This window comes from Panthera uncia, chromosome A2 (assembly GCF_023721935.1).
Source record: "Panthera uncia isolate 11264 chromosome A2, Puncia_PCG_1.0, whole genome shotgun sequence".
NCBI classification, from domain to species: Eukaryota; Metazoa; Chordata; class Mammalia; order Carnivora; family Felidae; genus Panthera; species Panthera uncia.
The window spans coordinates 97,389,000-97,411,290 of NC_064816.1; the positions used below are offsets into that span (position 1 = coordinate 97,389,000).

The 22,291-nt window shown below is 35.7% G+C and overlaps 1 protein-coding gene across 1 annotated transcript in view; it reads left to right on the forward strand.

The window, feature by feature from the left end:
* GLCCI1 (glucocorticoid induced 1) overlaps positions 1 to 22,291 on the forward strand; it is a 105,393-nt gene that overhangs the window by 39,237 nt on the left and 43,865 nt on the right. Inside the window, exon 3 of the mRNA XM_049641541.1 lies at positions 16,560 to 16,646. Coding sequence (XP_049497498.1) covers positions 16,560 to 16,646 — 87 coding nt within the window. The remainder of the gene's footprint in view (positions 1 to 16,559; positions 16,647 to 22,291) is intronic.

Consider the following 22,291-nt stretch of genomic DNA (forward strand, 5'->3'; position numbering starts at 1 on the left):
TCCAACTTCGGTTCAGGTCATGATCTTGGGGTCCGTGAGTGTGAGCTCCATGTTGGGCTCTGTGCTGACAGCTCAGAGCCTGGAGCGTGCTTCAGATTCTGTGTCTCTCTCTCTCTGCCCCTCCCCAGCTTACACTGTGTGTGTGTGTGTGTGTGTGTGTGTGTGTGTGTGTGTGTCAAAAATAAACATTAAAATTGCATCAAAAAGAATAAAATACCTAGGAAATAATTTAACCAAGGAGGTAAAAAACTGGCACATGAAAACTATATAAGATATTGACTAAAGAAACTGAAGAAGATACAAACAAATAGAAATATATTCCATGCTCATGTATTGGAAGAATTAATATTGTTAAAATGTTCATGCTACCCCAAGTAATCTACAGATTCAGTATAATCCCTGTCAAAATTCCAATGACATTTTTCACAGAAACAAAACAAATAATCCTAAAATTTGTATTGAACCACAAAAGACCCTGAATAGCCAAAGCATCTTGATAACAAGAAAGCTTGAGACATCATACTCTGATTTAAAACTATATTACAAAGCTATAGTAATCGAAACAGTATGGTATTGGTGTAAAAACAAACACATAGGTCAATGGAACAGAATAGAGAGCCAAGAAATAAACCCATGCATATATGGTCAATTAGTTTATCACAAAGGAGCAAGGAATATACAGTTGAGAAGGGACAAGTCTTTTCAATAAATGATGCTGGCAAAACAGGACCACTATCATACACCATACACAAAATTTAATTCAAAATGGATCAGCGACTTGAATGTAAGACCTGAAACCATAAAAATTCTAGAAGAAAACCTAGGTGGTAAGCTCCTTTATGTGGGTCTTGGTGATGATTTTTTGTATTTGACATTAAAAGCAAAGGCAACAAAAGAAAAAGTAAATAAGTAGGGCTACATCAGACTAAAAAACTTCTGCACAGCAAAGGAAACAATAAAATGAAAAGGCCTCCTACTAAATAGGAGAAAATATTTGCAAATTATATCCAGAATATCAAAGAAGTGCTATAGCTCAATAGCAAAAGAACAAACAATCCAATTAAAAAATGGACAGAAGATCTGAATCCACATGTTTCCAGAGAAGATATTTAGATGGCCAGAAGGAAAATGAAAAGATGCTCAGCATCACTAATGATCAGGGAAATGTAATCAAAACCACAGTGAGATAGCACCTCATATTTATACAAATAACTGTTATCAAAAAACCAGAGTTAGCCAGGATGGGGAAAAAAGTAAATAATTGTGCATTGCTGGTGAGAAAGTAGATTGTTGCAGCCACCATGGAAGACGGTATGGAGTTTCTTCAAAAAATTAAAAATAGAATTACCACATGATCCAGTAATTCCACTTCTGGGTATTTATCCAAAGAAGACAAAAACACTAACCCAAAAAGATACATGTACCCCCATGTTCATTAGAGCATTATTTACAATAACTGAGGTATGAAAGCAGCCTAAGTGTTCACCAACAGATGAGTAGATAAAGAAGTTATGGTATGTGTATGCAATGGAATATTATTCAGCCATAAAAACATGAAATCCAGCCATTTACAGCAGCATAAATTGACCTTGAAGACATTTTACTTCAGTGAAATAAATCAAAGACAAATATGATCAAATAAGATCTCACTTACATCTGGAATCTTAAGAAAAATAAGCTCATAGGTAACAAAGAATAGATTGATGGTTGCTGGGAGTTAGGGGGTGGGCTAAATGGGTGAAGGGAGTCAAAAGGTACAAACTTCTAATTATAAAATAAATAATTTGTCTAGGGATGTAATGTATAGCATGGCAACTGTAGCTAATAATCTTGTATGGCGTATTTAAAATTTGCCAGGAGGGGTGTCTGGGTGGCTCAGTCAAACATCTGACTTTGGCTCTGGTCATGATCTCACGGTTTGTGAGTTCTAGCCTTGCATTGGACTCTGTACTGACAGCTCAGAGCCTGGAACCTGCTTTGGAATCTGTGCCCCATCTCCTTTGCCCCTCCCCTGCGTGTGCATTTAGTTTCTCTCAAAAATGAATAAACATTAAAAAAAAGTTGCCAAGAAAGAAAATCTTAAAAGTTCTCATTACAAGAAAAAATTTCCATAATTATGAGTAGTAACAATGTTATCTAGACTTATTGTGGTGATCATTTCACAGTGTATACAAGTACTGAATTATTAGGTTGTACACCTTAAGCTAATATAATACTGTATGTCAGATCTCAATAAACTTAAAAACAGAGCTGGTGCTTTTCACTCTGACAAGAGCAGCATCAAGCATAATTATTTTACTAATTGTTTTTCTTCTTAAATCAGAAGTGATTTTTTCAGATGTGAAATACCATTCATCATTGAAATGAATATGTTGTTTTGACTCAACCTATAATATAGTGAATTTCTTTAATAGATTACTTAATAATTGGTCATGATTACATTTCTGGAATAAATGCTATGTATGGAATTCTCTTTTAAAAATAATACAGTGGCAAATAAAGCATTTGTTAATATTATATTTGTTTCAAAATTCAGAAATGGGGTCTGAAATTTTTTTCTTTTTCATAATGTAATCCTTAGTGTTATACTTGCTTCATGAAAAGATTTTGTAAGATTTCCTTCCTTTGTGCTCTGGAACAATGGTGAAAATATCATCCCAATTACCTGTTACTTGGGTCTGAAAAAATTTTACCTATGAAGCTAACTAGACTAGTATGTTTTTAGATGGTAACTCTTTTAGTAAAATCTTAATTTTTTTCCAGTGGTTCTTGGTTTTAGTTTCTATTTCTTTTGTTTGGTATTTTCATTTGAATATAATCCATTTCATCCCACTTTTCAAGTGTATTTGCATAGTTGCACAAAATATTCTTGTATAATTCTTTTAATTTCTTGTAAATCTGTAGTTTTCTTTTCTCACTTATAATACTGCATATCTGTGTTTTGAGTGATTAAATTTATTAGGTTATATAGCACAAAAAAGATGTGAAGGTGTTGAATTTATTTTCCTGTTTTTCTTTTTTCTAGTTCATTGCCCTCTGACTTTACTCGATCATTGCACTTTTTTCTGCCTTCCTGGAGTGTATTTTTTCCCCTAGATTCTAGAGATAAATGCTTAATTTTTGTATTTGTGGTATTATTTCTTATTCAGTAATACAAGTGATTTTTATGTCAAGATTTATCCTCTGAGCTCAGCTTTGGTTAGTATATAATGTTTCCATTATTTATATTTTGCGAGATAACTATGTAGTTTCAGTTTTGATATCCTGTTTAGTATATGAGAGCTTTTTGTTTTGTTTTTAATTTCTAAATGGTTAAAGTTGCTTTTCCTAGTAAAAATTTAATTTCTAGTATTATTACATTTAGAGTATAGAATTATACATCTTTGAAAACTTGGGTGAAATTTTCTTTGTGGCCTAATGTTAAGATCGTGTTTGTTTCTTTTAATGCTCTGTGAGTATTTGAAAATGAGGTATAGTCTTTACTTTTAGATACAGAATTCATTACATATTCAGTGTTATTATATTATTCAGCTTCCATATAGCCCCTTTGATTTATGTCTGTTTGTTCCATCATAAGCTGGCAGTTACTGAATTAAAATTTCTGTCAATGTATGTTTCCAGTGGTTATTGCTTATATATCTTAAGAATATAGATGTATAAAGATTTATGTCCATTGTATCTTCCTTTTGGTTAGTATTGATTATTGTGGGATACTCTGTCTTGATTAATATTTTTCCTCTGAATTTAGTCTTTTTTATGATATAAATTAATATTGAAAACTCTGTTTTATTTTTGTTTTCCATTGGTCAGGAGCTCTGGTTCTGGAATCAAGACTGGTTTTGAATCTTCACTCTAGCATTATCCAACTTTCTAATTCTGGGCAAATTACTTTACCTCTATGTCTGGGTTTTCTCATTTGTTAATGGAATAGTATACTTCATAGGATTATCATAAGGGTTAAATTGAGTTAATGCATTTGAAATGCTAACAATAGTGACCAATACATTAAGTGTCAATAAATACTTGCTATTATTATTTACATTAACTAGCAGAGAGGGAGAAAGGTGAATGTTTGGATAGTTGCCATGGTACTGTGGATTCACTGCTGGAAAGGGAAACTTCAAAAGGAAATTTCTTCCTCTTTTCTTTCACCTCTTTCCCATGGTTTTTATTTCTTAGTTTGTTTTTGTCTTTTGTCTTTCTGTTCTGGCAAATCTTGCTTATTGCTGGAAATAATTAGCTTTGTGCTATTTACTTATTTATCTATCCATTCATTTATTTTGGAGTCATCCATCCCATCACTTGTTCCCTATTAGGGAAAAATGGTGTGGTAAGCTTGGCAGTTTTTAAAAATTTGATGGGCAATTGAGGTGAAAATAGCTTTTCTGTATGTAAATCTTTCCACTTTGACTACCTATCTACCCCCCCCCCCCCATTCATTTTCCCTCCAAATTTAGTATCGGAGGCAACTTTAGAATTGCTCTTACTTAATTTTTACATTCTTTGAGGGGTAGTACGTGGGATGGTTAGATCTTAAGTGAAATTCTGCATACTCTGCTTTTATTTTTCAGATGATGTTTTTCTTTGGCATTTTATTGTTTAAAATTAATTTTCAGGGGCACCTGGGTGGCTGAGTCATTTAAGCGGTCAACTCTTGATTTCAGCTCAGGTCATGATCTCATCGTTCATCGGTCTGTGTTGAGCTTCTCACTGACAGCGTGGAGCCTGCTTGGGATTCTTCCACGTGCTGTCTTTCTCTCTCAAAAATAAGTAAACATTAAAATAATAAAATTAATTTTAAAATTTGGAGGATGAAACGTTTGAACATGCCGGGAAGTATATAAAATAGCATATTTATTTATTTTTCTTAATTTCATTAAGTTTGAGTGTATGGTTTTATGATCCTACCTCTATGCCAGCATCTTTCTCTCGAAATTTATTTATTTTTATTTATTTTTAAGAAACTGTTCAGGAATAAGTACTTAGCATTTGGCTTTAGCTACATTTGATAAAGTCAACAATTCTGAACTCAAATACATAAATTTTTTGCTATTTAAATGACATTTTAAAAAATCGATCCTTTTCCTCCCTTTGTGAACAGAGCTTGACTGAGGAGGACTTTAATCAAAGGAGTGGATATTATACCTCAAATAGTAATAGATCTGAAATAGAACTTTCAGTTTTATACTCTGATCAAAAACTCATTTCCTGACCACAAGTCATGCTTACTAACAGCTGTTTGGGTTTCCTGTGCCCTTATTAAGCAAGTTTGTTTAAGAAGCAGCAGTTGATGGAACAATTTTGGAGAGTGAGAGGCTTTTCTGGAAATGGAAACAAGTCTGAAGACTTGGCCATCTTGGCCTCTTACATTGCATTCCAGGGACCTACATTGTTTCTTTTATTGAGCAGGTCCCTAACTGGCTGTTGAGTAAATGTATAAAGATTCCTTCCTGTTGAGGATCACCTTTACTTTCTCTTTCAGCTATTAGCACATTCAGAGAGAGGATCGTATAATCCTGGAGTTCAACAGTCCACACGAAAGTAGTCATGTTCCTAATTTAGGGAGTAATAGTTTTGGTTGCCAAAGGAATACACTCAGCTGTACTGATGAAAAAGTTAAACCCGTGGCTAAGATATTTAATATTTTATTCATAAAGTTCAAATACTATCACTAAAATTACCAGAAACTCAAAATTGTACTTACTAATTTTTAATAAGTAATATATTCATTTGATTCAAAAGTAAAAGAATTTAGTAAAGAGCCTTCCCCATACCCCTGTACTTGGGTTTCCTCCCATTACCAGAAACATTTAACAGGTAGCAAAATACCTGCTTTCCTTAGTCTTTTCCCCCATGCCTTTACTCCTAATTTAGCTCTAGGTAAAATTGTGAAGTAGTTTGTATTTATTTGGAACAGCCCTCTTCTTCTCTCATCTTGGCTTACATTGGTTCTCATCCTTTTATATCTTTTAACCCATCAATTTTCTGTTAAAAATGCTGTAACAGTAATAAACAATTACCATTTACTTAGACATCTGTTAGTTATATTAAGCTTTAAGAATTTAAGAATTAAATCATAGTTAAGTGCATAGTATGAGAAAGTAATCTGCCTGTCCACTTATTAATAACTACTTTGTATAAATGAATTATTGGAATAAGATATATGACATTGATAGGAAACAATAAACCAAGTGAAAACAGTTCCCATTGCTGTTGGAATTCTCATAGCTTTGGGGGGATAACTATTTTGGGGAGATAACTGTTGCAATGAGGATTACATAAAATAATCCATGTTAAGCTTGCTAGCACAGTATCTAGGACATGGTGGATATTTGTAAATGTTAGTTGCCTTTGGTTTAGAATCTATAATATTTTACTATCATCAGGCTTAAATACAATGATACTGAATTAAGCGGACAGAGAAAGTCACTATTACTAACATCAACAATTGATTATGCGATTATGGGCATTAAGTCTGAGTTGGTAGGAAATGGAGTAGAAATTATACAGATAACTCCCTAGCATAGTAGGGGCCTGAAACTCAGTAAATAATTCCTGGTAATTCAGTCCTAAGTAGCTGTCGTTGCCTACTGTGTAGTCTTACAAGTAAGAAATGGCACTTCACATCTGTGAAGGGTCCAAGTATGGGAAAGGGGAGTTACATTGTTGAGGAAACTCCTCCATTCCTCATCACTTAGGTGTCTTATGCTACCAGTTGAGCACTGTTAGTTTTTTAATGACTTTGGAATCATGTGGAAATATTTTGGGAAGATATCTCCTAGTCACCTATATTGCTGATTTTCTCTCAGGTATGAGAGATTTTTTAAAATGCTATCAAGAAACAACAAAGGTAATTTATCTCTTGGATAATTCAGAGGCAGTTATATTCCAGTGTGATTGTTAAAAGAGTTTGGAAATGCTCTTTTTAAAAAAGTAAATCGCTTTCACTTTTTTACATGTGGAATTAATTTTTTGAAACCCAGCAACCAAGGTAAATTGTAACTTAAAAGATGGTAATACCATAGAATACATTCTAATAATGTCTAAAAACTGAAAATTAGATCTCCTCATTTGATTTTAAATCTATTCCAATAGTAGTGATAGAACTTGTCAGAAAGGGTATTATTAAGTGTACATTCCAAGTAATAAATTGAATATTGTTCATACTTTTAATTCCTCACATAACTATCTCAAGCTGGTTATATGTCAGTAGCCTATTAGTAACTGTTTCTCTAAAAAGCCAGAGAATAGTATATCTTTTTAAGTTTTTATTTTATTTATTTTGAGAGAGAGAGAAAGTGGGTGCACATGGGTTGGGGAGGGGCAGCGAGGGGAGAGAATCCCAAGCAGGCTCCATTCTTCCTACTGAACCTGACATGGAGCGCAGTCTCATGACTGTGAGATCATAACCTGAGCTGAAATCAAGAGTAGGATGCTTAACTGACAGAGCTACCCAGGTGCCCCGAGAATAATATTTTTAATGTATACTTTATTTTACATTTCATCTTTAATTTTTGTGTTACATGTTCTCCACGTGACTTAAGGAACCTAACTGGATGGGTTATTAATGTGCAGTGCCTCCTGGCCTCTTCTATTGTATTACTTGACTAGTGCCTCTTTGTGACTTGAAACTTGTCAAGAAAAGCATGACAGAAAATAACAGTTATTTTCAAGAAGGTGCAAACAATCCTTGTGAGTTTCAGGTTCAGCAGTACATGGCTTTTTTTAATTGAAAAATGATTGATTTATAATTGCCTCATTTACCTAAAAAATTTTAGTAACAGTTTTATTGAGATAGAACTTACATACCGTATGGTTCATATATTTAAAAGTGTACAGTTCAGTGGTTCTTCATATATTGAGGGTTGTGCAACCGTTGCTGTAATCAATTTTACAATATTTTCAGCACTCCAAAAAGAAAGCGCTGTACTCGTTAGCAGTTACTGTTTGCCCCAATCCTCTTTCTCTCAGTGGTAGGCACCCATGAATCTACTCTCTGCCTCTGTAGATTTGTATGTTCTGAACAGTTCAAATAAATGGACGCATGCAATTTGTGGCCTTTTGTGTCTGGCTATTACTTAGTATGCTATCTGTAAGGTTCATTCATCTTGTAACATGTATCAGTACTTCATTCTTTTTTATTGCTAACTAATATTCTAGGGTATAGACTCGAATTTATTTATACATTCATGAGTTGATGTACTGCTGTGACAATTTGTGTGCAAGATTTTGTGTGGACACATACTTTGATTTCTCTGAGAGTTGCTGGATCATATGGTAGCTCTGTGTTTAACTTTATCAGGAGAACATTTTTAGATACTTTTGCCTTCACATAATTAAAGTGTACCATGAAAGGCATACCTGAACTGAATTATAACTTCCTATCAGTATTCTCATCAATAACTTCCCACTAGTATTTCTGAGTGTTTGACATTTCAATGACCTTCAGTTTGCAGTTACTCTAAACACTTAAATGTTCCTGCTTTTCTTTTTTTTTTTTTTTAATTTTTTTTTTTTTTTAACGTTTATTTATTTTTGAGACAGAGAGAGACAGACCATGAACAGGGGAGGGGCAGAGAGAGAGGGAGACACAGAATCCGAAACAGGCTCCAGGCTCTGAGCTGTCAGCACAGAGCCCGACGCGGGGCTCGAACTTACGGACCACGAGATCGTGACCTGAGCCGAAGTCGGCCGCCTAACCGACTGAGCCACCCAGGCGCCCCGTTCCTGCTTTTCTAAAATCTCCAACTCCAGGGGCACCTGGGTGGCTTAGTGGTTGAAGTGTCTGACTCTTGATTTTGGCTCAGGTCATGATCTCACTGTTCGTGAGTTGAGCCCCACATCGGGCTCTGTGCTGACCGTGTGTCTCCCCTCTCTCTCTGCCCCTACTCTGCTTGTGCTTTCTCTCTCAAAATAAATAAACTTAAAAAAGAAATTTAAAATCACCAACTCCATTTCCATAGCCAGTAGTTGGTGATCTATATGTAGTCTGGAGTCTGGGTCCCTTATAGTCTGGAGAAAACCCTAACCCTCCTAGTCAAAAGAAACCTGAAAAATATTTTATGTAATGTATACTAACATTCTTTTTTTTTTTATAAAGTTAATTTTTTTTTTAATGTTTTTATTTATTTTTGACAGAGAGACAGAGCCTGAGCAGGGGAGGGGCAGAGAGAGAGGGAGACACAGAATCTGAAGCAGACTCCAGGCTCTGAGCTGTCAGCCCAGAGCCTGATGCGGGGCTCAAACCCACAGACTGCGAGATCGTGACCTGAGCTGAAGTCGGACGCTCAACCGACTGAGCCACCCAGGCGCCCCTACTAACATTCTAACTTAATGTAATGTGTAGTCTGTCTCCCAAAATAGATTTGACATTTGTGTCTGAAGTTAGGAGGGCTTCCTTAGTGTAGGTGTGTGCACACTTACCAGTCATATAGCAGAGCTGTCTTAGTATTATTTTTTTAAAAATCCTGTTGTAAGTTTTGAAAATAGTCATCATTGTAGAAAATTTAGAAAATACCAAAAAACCACTTAATTAGTTGCCTATATGCCTAACATCCAGACATAGCCATTTCTTATTTGATATGTATCTTTCTATATTTTTATTATTTACATTTAAAAAATAAGTAAAAATAAAGACTTTTAAAAATAGAATTCACATAGGTAGTATTTTGTAACCTTTTTAATAAGTCATAGCATTTTCCCATTCCATTCAATGTTCCTAAACATGATTTTAAGTCTTTTTTACCCCGATTTTTATTCTCATTCAGCTGAAAAAAATTATGGATTTACAATAGCATAATCTAGAATCCTCACTACTATTTATAGTTTGAAATATCTCTTTCTAGCGCTTTTCTGTTTGTGTGTATTTGCTTACTGAAGTGGGATTGTCATCCATGTGCAGTGGTTGTCACATTGTGAGAATATACCACAATTTTTCATTTCCCTACTAATAGACATTTAATTTATTTCCATTGCATCTCTGGGGGTACATCTCAGGTTAATTCTTAGAAATAGAATTACTGTGAATATTGTTAAGGTTGTCGGCACACTTATGATTGCTTTTTCTCAAATTAGCATTTCTTACAGAGTATGGCAGATTATTTCATTTTATCATGTGTAGCACACCTGCAATAATTAATTTCTGTGGTATTTCCTGTTTTCAGAAATTGCAGTTGGCTAACACTCTCCCTCCCCCTTACCGTAACCTTAAGAAATACAGCTTCTTAACTCTTCTGAATAAGTTCCCTGTTTACTAATCTGGAAAATCACAAACCATTACTTCACAGATTTTCATTCAATTGTGTGTTGAGCACACTGCGGCCTAATTAGATATAGATTTTGTACAACTTTGCTTAAATACGCAGGCACGTTAATCCTTTGCTAGGGACTATTGCTTAATGTTCCTCACTAAAGAAAAATTTCTCCCTTTCGATATAACTTTCTACATGGCTCCAAATGGTATTTACATTAGTGTATGGTAATTTCCAAAGATGTAATTATATGCAAATTGATATTATACTTGTTAATGGATATTAGCCTACAAGGAAAATGAGTGGATATATGGTCAGCAGGCACCTTGAGTGCAAAATCTATTATTCATTTTTATTTCCTTAGTCTAATAGTGGTTTTCAAACTTCAATTTGCATCAGAATCATCTGGAGAGCTTGTTAAAACGTAGATTGCTGAACTGTATCTAAGAATTCCAGATTTAGTAATTCTGGGATTGACCCTGAGAATCTGCATCTCTAATATCCCAGATGACACAGGTGCTGCTTGTCCACAGACCACACTTTGAAACTGGTCTAACCTGATGAACACATAACTTGCTATATAGTTGAAGTGTGATTAAAAAAAAAAAAAATTGAGCATGTAACTGCTGCAATCACTGAATTCCTAAAGCTTTTTCAGCAGAACTCTTTCTTTTCTATGGTATTTGTTAACAAGTGAAACAACTATATATATTTGTGTCTAGTTATGAAACTTTATACCTGTATACTATTATCAGAAGAACAAAGGGATAACAATAGTAGAATCATTATCTTTTTTCTGCTCATTTTAATTTTAATTTTATTTTTTTTAAGGCATTTTTTTTTAGTCTTTATTTATTTTGTGAGAGAGAGAATGAGAAAGGCATGTGCACTCAAGAGTCAGGGGCACCCAGGTGGCTCAGTGGGTTAAGCATCCCACTCTTGATCTCAGCTCAGGTCATGATCTCATGGTTGGTGAGTTTGAGCTCCATGTTGGGCTCTGCCCTGGCAGCATGGAGCCTGCTTGGGATTCTGTCTCTCCCTCTCTCTGCCCCTTTTTCTGCTCATGTGTGCGAGCTCGCTCGCTTGTTCTCTCTCTCTCTCTCTCTCTCTCTCTCTCTCTCAATAAATACATAAATAAATAATCAAGAGTTAGACACTTAACCAACTGAGCCACCCCGGGCATCCCTGTGCTCATTTTTAATGCTTCATAACTCTTTATTTCAGCTCAGGTCATGATCCCAAGATTGTGGGATTGAGCCCTGCCTTGGGCTCTGTGTTGAGCCTGGAGCCTTCTTAAGATATTCTCTCTTTCTTCCCCTCCTGGCTCCTTCTCCTTTTGCCGAGCCCCCCACTCATGCTCGCTCGCTCTCTCTGTCCAAAAATAAAAATAAATCTTAAAAAAATTTTTTTTAATAAAAGCTTTTTAGAAGCTTAAACATTTTTTTATTAGTGGTTATATTTATAAATAATGAAGGGTTTGTAAATTGTCTTTTAAAACTTTTTATAACTTAAAATTGATCTGTAATCACAACAATGACTAATGTAATTGATTCATGTAATTTAATTTCATGTCTTGCCATTTTGGTCTGTACTTTAATACTAAGGATCATCTCTTTAAGTGTTGTAAAATAGTTAGCAGTCAGTAATGATATTTCCAATATTGATTATAAACTACATTAAATTCCAAGATCAAAGATTTAACTGTATAAAACATAGATTTTTAACTTTTGCATAAGAGGTGCCTGTCTGGCTTAGTTGGTGGAACATGAAACTCTTGATATTGGGGTCATGAGTTCAAGCCCCACACTGGGTGAAGAGCTTACTTTAAAAAAAAAAAAAAGTTTTACTTAAGTTTTAAATAAGATCATGAGAATTTTTTCAAGTACTTAGGTTTTTTGTTTTTTGGGGGTTTTTTTTGGTTTTGTGGGTTGTTGTGGAAGTAGCTTTGGGCTCTTGCATATTGAAAAAAGTACTTTCTTGCTAGGAGCTAATTTGCCCTTGCTAGTTTGTGAATAAAGCCTATTATAAAATTCTCCAGTGTTCACATCTATAAGGGACCATTACCCAGAATATACAAAGAACTTTTAAAGCTCAACAACAAGAAAACAAACAACCTGATTAAAAAATGGGCCAGAGACCTTAATAGATACTTCACCAAGAAATATGGCAAACAAGCATATGAAAAGATGGCTTCGCATCATTTGTCATCAGAGAAATGCAAATTAAAACACACCTATTAGAATGGCCAAAATCCAGGACACTGATAATACCAGATGCTGGCCGGGATGCAGAGCAATGGGAACTTCCATTCATTGCTGGTGGGAATGTGATACACTACAGCTGCTTTGGAAGACAGTTCGGCAGTTTCTTACAAAACTGAATGTAGCTTTTTCACACCGTCCAGCATTTGTGCTCCTTGGTATTTACCCAAAGGAGTTGCAAACTTTTGTCCATACAAAAACCTGGACATAGATAACATCTATGCAGCTTTATTCATAATTCCCAAAACTTGGAAGCAGCCAAGGTGTCCTTCCGTAGGTGGATGAGTAAGTGTGGTGCATCCAGACAACTGTATTACTGAGCACTAAGAAGAAATGTGCCATAAAGCTGTGAAAAGACATGGACGAACCTTAAATATACATTACTGAGTGAAAGAAGCCACTCTGAAAATGTGACCCTACCATACGATCCCAACGATACGACATTCTGGAAAAGGCCAAAAAGGAGAAAGTAAAAAGATCAGTGGTTGCCAGGGTTTAGGGGATAAGGAGAGGAATGAAGAGGTAGAACACAGAGGATTTTTAGGACAGTGAAAATACCCAGCATGATAGTATAATGGTGGCATACGTGTCACACATTTGTCCACATCCATACAATGCACACTGCCAAGAGTGAGCTCAAATGTAAACTGTGGACTCTGGGTGATGATGATGGATCGATGTAGGTTAATCAGTTGTGACAAATGTACCACTCTGGTGGGGGATGGCTGTGCGTGTGGGGCATGAGGGGTATATGGGAAATCTCTGCAACTTTCTCTCAGTTTTGCTGTGAACCTAAAAATGCTCTTAAACGAGTGTGCAGTCCCATGCACTAGAACTGTTTTCTGTATAATTCACTCATAGAAGAAGAGGTCCTCACACAGGAAACCAAGAGGTAGGTGGATGGACCTGAGGGTTAGAGAGGAAGCTTCATGGGCTGGATTTTGGATAATTCCAAGAGGTGAAGATAAAAAATGAAAATGGCCTTGGTATCCTTATCACTCCAAGGGAATTTTTTTAAGCCAGTAGTCTTAGAGATAGGCTTTAGTTCTGCATTGTTCAAGTATACAAAAGGTTTACTTTCTCTTCCTTGGTAGTGTAAGTGGAGGCAACTAGAAAGGAAGAATCCCCTAAAGTGGCTGGCTGAAGAGCAAGCAATCAGATACAGTCCACATTATTGAGGGGATTATATTCCTTTCCAAGTGTTAATAAGTCTACTTGTAAAATAAGTGTTCTGGGGTCATTTAAGTAAAAGAAAGAAAGTAAAGCAGGTTTTAAAAAAGTGTGTATTTGAGTTTTTGAAATGGTAATTGTATTGTACATGAGGTATGGGGAAGTATGAAATACAGTATTTCCCAAATTAATTTGGCCATAGAACAGTTTTATCTTTATTCTTATCAGCGTCCAATAGCGATGTTATAAGTAGCACAGTTCATAAAATTCTACTCTAGATTAATGGAGAATCTAGTTGGAAGGAATTTCTTGCTGATATGAAAGGAAAGGATTTTTGCTGCTTTGTATTGTTGCTTATTGAATTTAAATAGTAAAGCATTTCTCAAATGCTCAGATTTAATAAATTAGATACAAATTAGTTCATCTTTTGTGACTTCACAAGCATGAACTTTACATAGATTTAATAAACCAAGTAGCCATCTTTTGGTTTTGCTTTGACTAAGGTAACTTGTTAAAAATCTGCGATTAAATGTATAAAACACTGCTCCCAGTAGAACTTTCTGTAGCAATGGAAATGTTCCACATCTGTGCTGTCTTGTATAGCAGCCAGTAGCCACTAGCCACATGTGGTTACTGAGCATTTGAAATGCGCTAGTGTGACTAAGGAACTGAATTTTTAGTTTTATTTCATTTTCATTAATGTAAATTGTTGCATGTGGCTAGTAGCTGTCTTATTGGACAATGTGGTCTATAGAATATATTTACAGACTCGAACATTTTCTATTTATTTAAAATTGATGTGATTAAAATGAAATTACTTTCTGGGGAGTATTTTTTGGAAAAGTTGGTACTATGATGAATGTATTTAAACAATTTATATGCATGTAATTCTGCAGCCACATGTCAGAGTACTCTTCTAATAGTTTTGCACTCTTAAAAACCTACATGTTCTGGGGCGCCTGGGTGGCGCAGTCGGTTGAGCGTCAGACTTCAGCCAGGTCACGATCTCGCGGTCCGTGAGTTCGAGCCCCGCGTCAGGCTCTGGGCTGATGGCTCGGAGCCTGGAGCCTGTTTCCGATTCTGTGTCTCCCTCTCTCTCTGCCCCTCCCCCGTTCATGCTCTGTCTCTCTCTGTCCCAAAAATAAATAAAAAACGTTGAAAAAAAAAATTAAAAATCTACATGTTTTACTAGCTGGATTTCAGGAATATAAATGCTCCTTTGTAGTTAGTTTTTATTTCTTTTGTATAACTAACACTACATTCTGAAATAATGATATAGGTTTTCACATTCAGTTTTAAGAAAAGAATGATAGTATGAAGAAAGAAGATCTTTTGTGAGATAAGAGACCTCAGATGTAGCTCCATTTGCCACTGGTGTGCCTGGCAGTAGTAAGGCAATTGTAAAAGTTTTGTGGCTATTGATTTAACTCTCAGTTGGAGATACCTATACAGTTTATGTAATAAATGTCCTTTGAAAAAATTGGAGTTGTACCAAATGAAAATAATTCCTGTTAGAAATGTAATTATTAAATAATTATGCAACATACCAGAAACTTGACTCCTTTTCTGTGAAGTACTTTTGAGTTTTAAACATTGTGATCCTTAGTCATTTGAGTTTTGACAAGACTAATGCTTACACTTGGTAGAAAAGTAAAAGTATTGAGCATGTAAATTCTAAAAATGAAAGTTTGATGAAAATAAACTGTTTTACTCTCAATTATCACTGAACAGCTTCACTTTGGTACTTGAACTGGTTGGTTAAGCAGCTTGTTTGTGTTTTTATTCACCTACCATTTAATTAATTGTTGGTTTCATTTTGGAGCATTATTACTCTTAAGAGGTAATTACTTAAAAAATTGTTCACAAGCATTTTGAATTGTATAGAGTAGAACTGAGGCCTTTTTCATAAGAAGTTATATAGCATCAACCTCAACATAAGGATTGATTTTTTTTCAGTCTATAATAAACAATAATTTTTCAATCTATATGTGTTGATTGTGCTAATCGTTATCCTTTGTCTAGCTGTAGTGCTTTTTACTTTCCCTGGTTTGCATTCCACTAAGAGTCTTCTCATATCTTAAGGATGATATTTTAACATTTTGACTTTTTTATACAACTACTAAATGGTCTCACTATTTGGCATTTAGCGTTTTGTGTTATGTTTGGGTATAGCGTCTGCTACTGGTTGAATGATTGAAAATGAGGTTTAAGGTAAAAACTCTTTTCTGACATGTAGCTCAAGTTTTTTTTTAATGTATTGTTTCAGATCATAGTAAGTTCATTCAGATTTAATGTTTTTCTTTGTCATTTTAATAATTTTATATTTTTATTTAAAGACGCTTGATGTTTTTCAAAAGAGGATACTATTGCTAATACTCTCTTTCCTGAGTGTAGGAAGAGTAGTACAATCTGCTCTTTAGCTAGATATTTGACTTGTAGGTCATCTGTAATCCCACTGCTTCTGAGCTAGTTCTGTTAATCTCATTTCCATCTTTTTTACTTAGGACAAATGCCATTTTATATTTAGTTTGGCTATTCTCTTTAAAAGCTCAAAAATGTGTATCTTCATAATTCTCTTTGATTTGATAACTTTTAAGTTATTAATGTTGTTGTAAAAAAAAAAAAACCAAAATGTTTTGAATGACATTATTCAGAGACGTCGTAGATTGGTAATGTCTAATTCAGAACATGACAGAATGTTTTAAACATTTCACGGGTCATGAAAAATCTTAGCACTTAAGGGATTTTAGTATTTAGTGTAACTTAACTGGTATGTGCTAAGATTTTGAAATATGTTTGAAATGCTGTGAGATTAAGAAGTAGAGACAAAATTCCTTATTTTATTATTTGTATTATCATTTTTTTTTTTTTATTAAAGACACCTAGTTGTTGGGCAGAAGAGGGTGCCGAAAAGAGGTCACATCAGCGTTCTGCATCATGGGGGAGTGCTGATCAACTAAAGGAGGTAAGTTATTTGTTTTCAGTCTATAACCTGTTTTAATCCTAGCAAATTATGTTTCCTGAATAAATGATACCTCTGTTATTTGTCCTAACCTTACCTCCTTCACAGTTTGAATGGTTGCCTTCTAGGTTTGGGTGAACAAATCTGAGTTTACCTTATTTGTGCCCTTCCTGTCCTTTATAAATATTTGTAATGCACCCACTCAGCTTGTACCTTTTCAGAGTGAAGTCTGGTTTTATGTAACAATCTCTATATCTTTTTTCTTTTAGTTATCTTCTGTTCCCACTTCAGCCTTCTTGATTTTAAGAAGTTACAGCAACCAGAATTCTAGATCATTGCTTTGTACAATGGTAGAATAGTATATTCTGCTTCTCATATGTTTTTTGTAATATCCAACATATTGTTGCCCTTTGAGAACCAAGAGTGCAGTGGAATACATGTCTTTTAGGAATAGTTTTTATAACTCATTCCTTTATTATCAAAACATAAATTATAATCATCTTGATGTATATTTTGGATGGTTTTTCATGATAGTGTTATCTTTTATCCATCTAAATTCTTATATAATTGTTTTTATAAAATTACAAAAACTTAGGGTTGAAAGGTCATCTAGTTCATCTCCTAAATAAACACTCCTTAAAAATGTGGTCATCTAGTCTGTTAGGATCATTCTCAGTGAGAGAAGCTCATCGCTTTGCACAAGAGCGAAATGAGTCCATTTGTTTTAGCTTAAGTTGTTAAATAGTTTATTTTGCATAATGAACTCAAAATTATACCCCTAAGTTTGACTCTGCCTGATGTATCAATACTGAGTAAGTCTACTTCAAATATTTGAAAGGCTAGCATCATGTCATTTTTTTTTTTCAGAGTAAACATTGACATTACTCTCATTATTTTTCATGTGTCATAGTTTCTATACCTCTTAATGTTACTTTCATCTATTGTGGGTTATCACTATTGCTCAAATACTGTGGTGTCTAGACTGAATAGATCTAGTCTGTTAGCATGATTTTGCCTGTGACTATATTACATTTTTAGTAGCTTCTGTATTATAGTGCTGTAGGGAAATCCTTAACTTTTCTATATACCCTGTACACAGCACACATGCACAAAATGAGTTTTTCCCAGCAGGAACAAAAAAGAAGGGAAGCTGAGTCTAATATGTCTAGTCTAAAATAGCTACATATCTGTGCATAGAATATGAATAACAAAAAAGTGAACTTGCACTTTGATCTTAGAGATAAATACAATCTCAAAATTATAGCCAAGAGGCCCCCGAGTGGCTCAGTCGTTAAGCATCCGACTTTGGCTAAGGTCATGAACTCACGGTTCAGGAGTTTGAGCCCTGTGCCAGGCTCTGTGCTGACAGCTCAGAGTCTGGAGCCAACTTTGCATTCTATGTCTCCCTCTTTCTCTGCCTTCCCCCGCTTGCTCTCTGTCTCTCTCTCAAAGGTAGATAAACAATTAAAAAAACATTTCAAAGTTTTAGCCAAGATTTGGTATAATTAAATTTTGGACTGCAGCAGCACATGATATATATGTATATACACACTATTAAAAAAGGAATATCTGAGATGACTGAATGAGAGATTTGGTCACTCTCTCCACAAAGCAAACATAAAGCTGGACAAAGCTGTCAAAACAACTAATTCAGTGCTCTAGAAATCAACTAAACAAATTGAGAAACTTCATGAAAATCACTGAACCCAGTGACAGACTTGTGGTGTTATCTGTGCTACTCCTCATCCTCTCTTCCTCATGCCCAGCTTTGTTGGTATGGCATTTCAACCAGGATGGGGCAAGCCTTGAAGATTGGAAGTATTGTAGCCCCAGCTGGAGAAAGGGCACTCTCTCACAGTGTTGTAGGTTAAAATAGTAAACTTAGTTGCAGACAAACAGGGAAGACCAATGCCTTAGCTAGTCTAAGGCTTTGCTAGTCTAGTCCAATTTGTGGCAAGTTAAAGACTCATGAAATAGCAGGATTTTATAGAGAGTTCTAGGAGACAAGATAGTCATGGGGGATTGATAAGTTCACACATCCCAGGTTGACCGGAGGCTGTAGATATGCACAGCAGAATATGAAGTGGGCCTAAGCCACCTATGCATCATTGGTCTGTGGAGCCTAGGAATATGTGAAGAGGAGAGTCAAATGGGCCTAGTGGTAGTAAAACCTGGGGCCATCTTGTGAAAGGCTCAGACTTTGAATGCCCTCCTCATTCCACACACAAATCTCATCCTTGGAATGGAAGCCTTATTAGATTGAGATAATTAAATAAAATCTCTAATCAGTCTTTAGCCAAACACCAAGGTGAACACTGGAGACCAGCTTGAAAAGGTCTTAAAAAGCAAGCCTTAAAAATAAAAATGGGATGGGGCACCTTTGTGGCTCAGTTGGTTAAGTGTCCAACTTCACCTCCTGTCATGATCTCATGGTCTGTGAGTTTGAGTCCCACATCAGGCTCTGTGCTGACAGCTCAGAGCCTGGAGCCTGCTTCGAATTCTGTGTCTCCCTCTCTCTCTGCTCCTCCCCTGCTCACACTCTATCTCTCTCTCTCTGTCTCAAAAATAAACATTAAATTTTTTTTTTTAAAAAATGGGGTTGGAGAGAATGGAGTAGAGACCTCAGTGGCCACACAGTGAAGGGGAAACATACTTTTAGTTCATCAAGATGCTAAAACACAAACAGATAAGACAACAACAACCCTCAAGGAAAATCAGAAGCTAGAGTTGCTGCAGTGTATCATTTAAAATATCCAATATTCAACAAAAAGTTTAGAGATCTGCAAAGAAACAAGGAAGCATGACTCATACTTAAGAAAATCACTAGAAATTGTATATAAGTGTCTCCATATGTTGGATTTAGCAGAGAAAAACATTAAAGCAGTGATTATAAGTGTGTTCAAAAAAACCCAGAGAAAACCGTAAAGTATTAAAGGGGAAGTAGGGTGACAGTGACTCAATGAATAAAGAATTTATTAAAAAGGTAATTATTATAAAAGAGAAACAAAAGCTCTAGAGTTAAAAAGTATAGTAACTAAAAGCAAAAGTTCACTAGATGAAGTCAGTAGCAGATTTTAGATGGCAAAAAAAAAAAAAATCAGTGAATTTGCATATATCAGTAGAATTTATATACCCTGAAGAATAGAGAAAGATTGAAGAAAAGTCCACAGAGCCTCAGAGGTTTGTGAGAAAACATTAAGTAGATACACATACATGTAATGGGGGACCCAGGAGAGAAGAAAGAGAGAGGACTTAAAAATGTATGAAGAAATAATGACAGAAAACTTTCCAGATTTAATGAAAAGCAATCTATAGATTCAAGAATCTCCATAAACCCCAAGTTGGAAAACATAAAGAGAACCCACACAGACACATCATACTTAAACTGTTAAAAGCCAAAGGAAAAAAGAAAATCTTGAAAGCTAGATGAAGAAAATGAATCATTACACATAGGGAACTAATAATACATTTAATGGCTGACTTTTCCATCTGAAGCAGTAGGGACCATAAAGCCTGACATATTGAAAATGTTGAAAGCAAAAAATGGTCAACCAAGTATTCTGTATCCAGAAAACCTAGTCTTCTACGATAAAAGTGAATTATTCTCAGGTAAACAAAGATTGAGAGAATTTCCTGCTAGTAGACCATCTTGTGAGAAATACTAAAGGAAATTCTTCAGGCTGAAAAGAAATGACTCCAGATGTTAATTCATATCTGTGCAAAGAACTCAAGAGTCTTGAGCATGGTAATGTTTGGGTAAATATAAAAGAGTCTGTAGATATATTTTTCTCATTTTTCCACATTTGAAACATGTAAAATCATATAAAGCAATAAGTCTACTGTGTCAGATAAGCTTTCTTATCATAAGGCCTGCTGAGCACCAGAGGCACTGCTGTGTAGGGGGTGGGGTGCCTGCATGGGCACCCAGGTTAGTGGCTGCGCAGCCCAGGGCTGGAGAACTTGTCACCCCCACTGCCACCAGGGAGATGCTGCGAGCCCAAGCCCATCTGCCAGCCTGCCTTGGAGCTTCTCCTTTCTTGGCCCCCACCTCCCTTCCCCCACCTCCCTCTGTGGCTGCTAGGTGCGCTCCCCCTACCAAGCTGTCTCTTTTCTCTTTCTCTACCTACCACCCGCCCGCCCCCCCCAACCCCACTGCTTCTGCAGCCAGTGGGAGGGACTGGGACTGGGACTTCCTGAGGTCCCAGGGATGGGGCTGGGGCTGGGGCCCATTGGCTGCAACCAGCCCAGGCCTCTGAAAGAGAAGGGGGCTCTAGGTCTGTCCCAGTATTGGCCTGGGGGAGGGGACCACCACCTGGGTAGGGAGGGGGCTATCTAGAGAGAGGTCCAGGCTGTGGGGGTGACATCTACACAGAGGGGATGAGCTCTTGGTATCTTTCTTTTGCCACATCCTGTGGGCCTCTTGCCTGGCTTCATTTGTCCCCACTTCCTAGCAAACTTTACTCCCTACTGCCTAGTTTCGTTTGGTTCCCACAGCCTGTGTTCTTTAGGGCTCTGTCACCTGGTTTCCCTAGACCTTGCTGCCTGATTTCTTTTTGTTCCCACTGTCTACTTTCCTGAAGTCCCTGTCACCTGGGCTTGTGTTTATGACCTATATATGTGAAATATACATATGGCAAAGTATAAAAGAGGGGAAAAAATGGGCATGTGCTGGAGTATAGTTTCTGTTTTACTGGAATTATTTTTTTGAAGTAGTGTGATAAATTAAGATGCATATTATAATCCCTAGAACAGTTGCTAAGAAAATAACTCTGAAAAAATAAAAAGTAAAAAATATAGAAGAATTAAAATGCTACACTGAAAGTATTTATCACAAAAGAAAGCAGTAAGGGAGGAACAGAGGAATAAAAAAAAAAAAAAGGTGTGACACAAATAGAGAATAATTAACAAAATGGCAAAAGTAAATCTAATCATATAATTACATTAAATATGAATGGACTGAACATTCTCCTTAAAAGGCAGAGATTGTCAAACTGGATAAAAACACAATAGCCAGCTATATGCTATTTGTAAGAAGCATGTTTTATGATAAGAAAGCTTATCTGACACAGTGGACTTGAAGATAAGAAGTATTATTGAAGACAGATAAAAAAATTTCATAATGATAAAAAGGTCAATAGATCAGGAAGATATAGTAATCATAAATTGTGTCTACTTCTAACAGTGGCTTACAAATGCCTGAAGTGAAACTGTGAAAGGAGAAATAAAGTGTCTACAATAATAATAAGGGATTCCAACACCCCATTCTTAATACATGATAGAACAACTAAGTAGACACAAAATAAGAGGATAAAAGATTCTGGCATTATCAATCAACTTGACCTAAATGACATATATGGAAGACTCCACCCAGTGATTGTATTCTTTTCAAACATATTTGAAATATTCTCTAGGTTAGACAATATGCTTGGCCATAAAACAAGTCTCATAGAGTGCAAAAGATGAAATCATGTAACAGGAATCTTTGAAAGCCCCAAATATTTGTCAGTTAAAAGCATTTTAAAATATTTTAAAATGTTTAATGAATGAAAACAGAAAGACACCTTAGACTTTATATGTGCAGATAAAGCAGTGCTTCAGGGAAAATTTATACCTTTAAATGCGTATCTAGGAAAAAGGAAGTTCCTCAA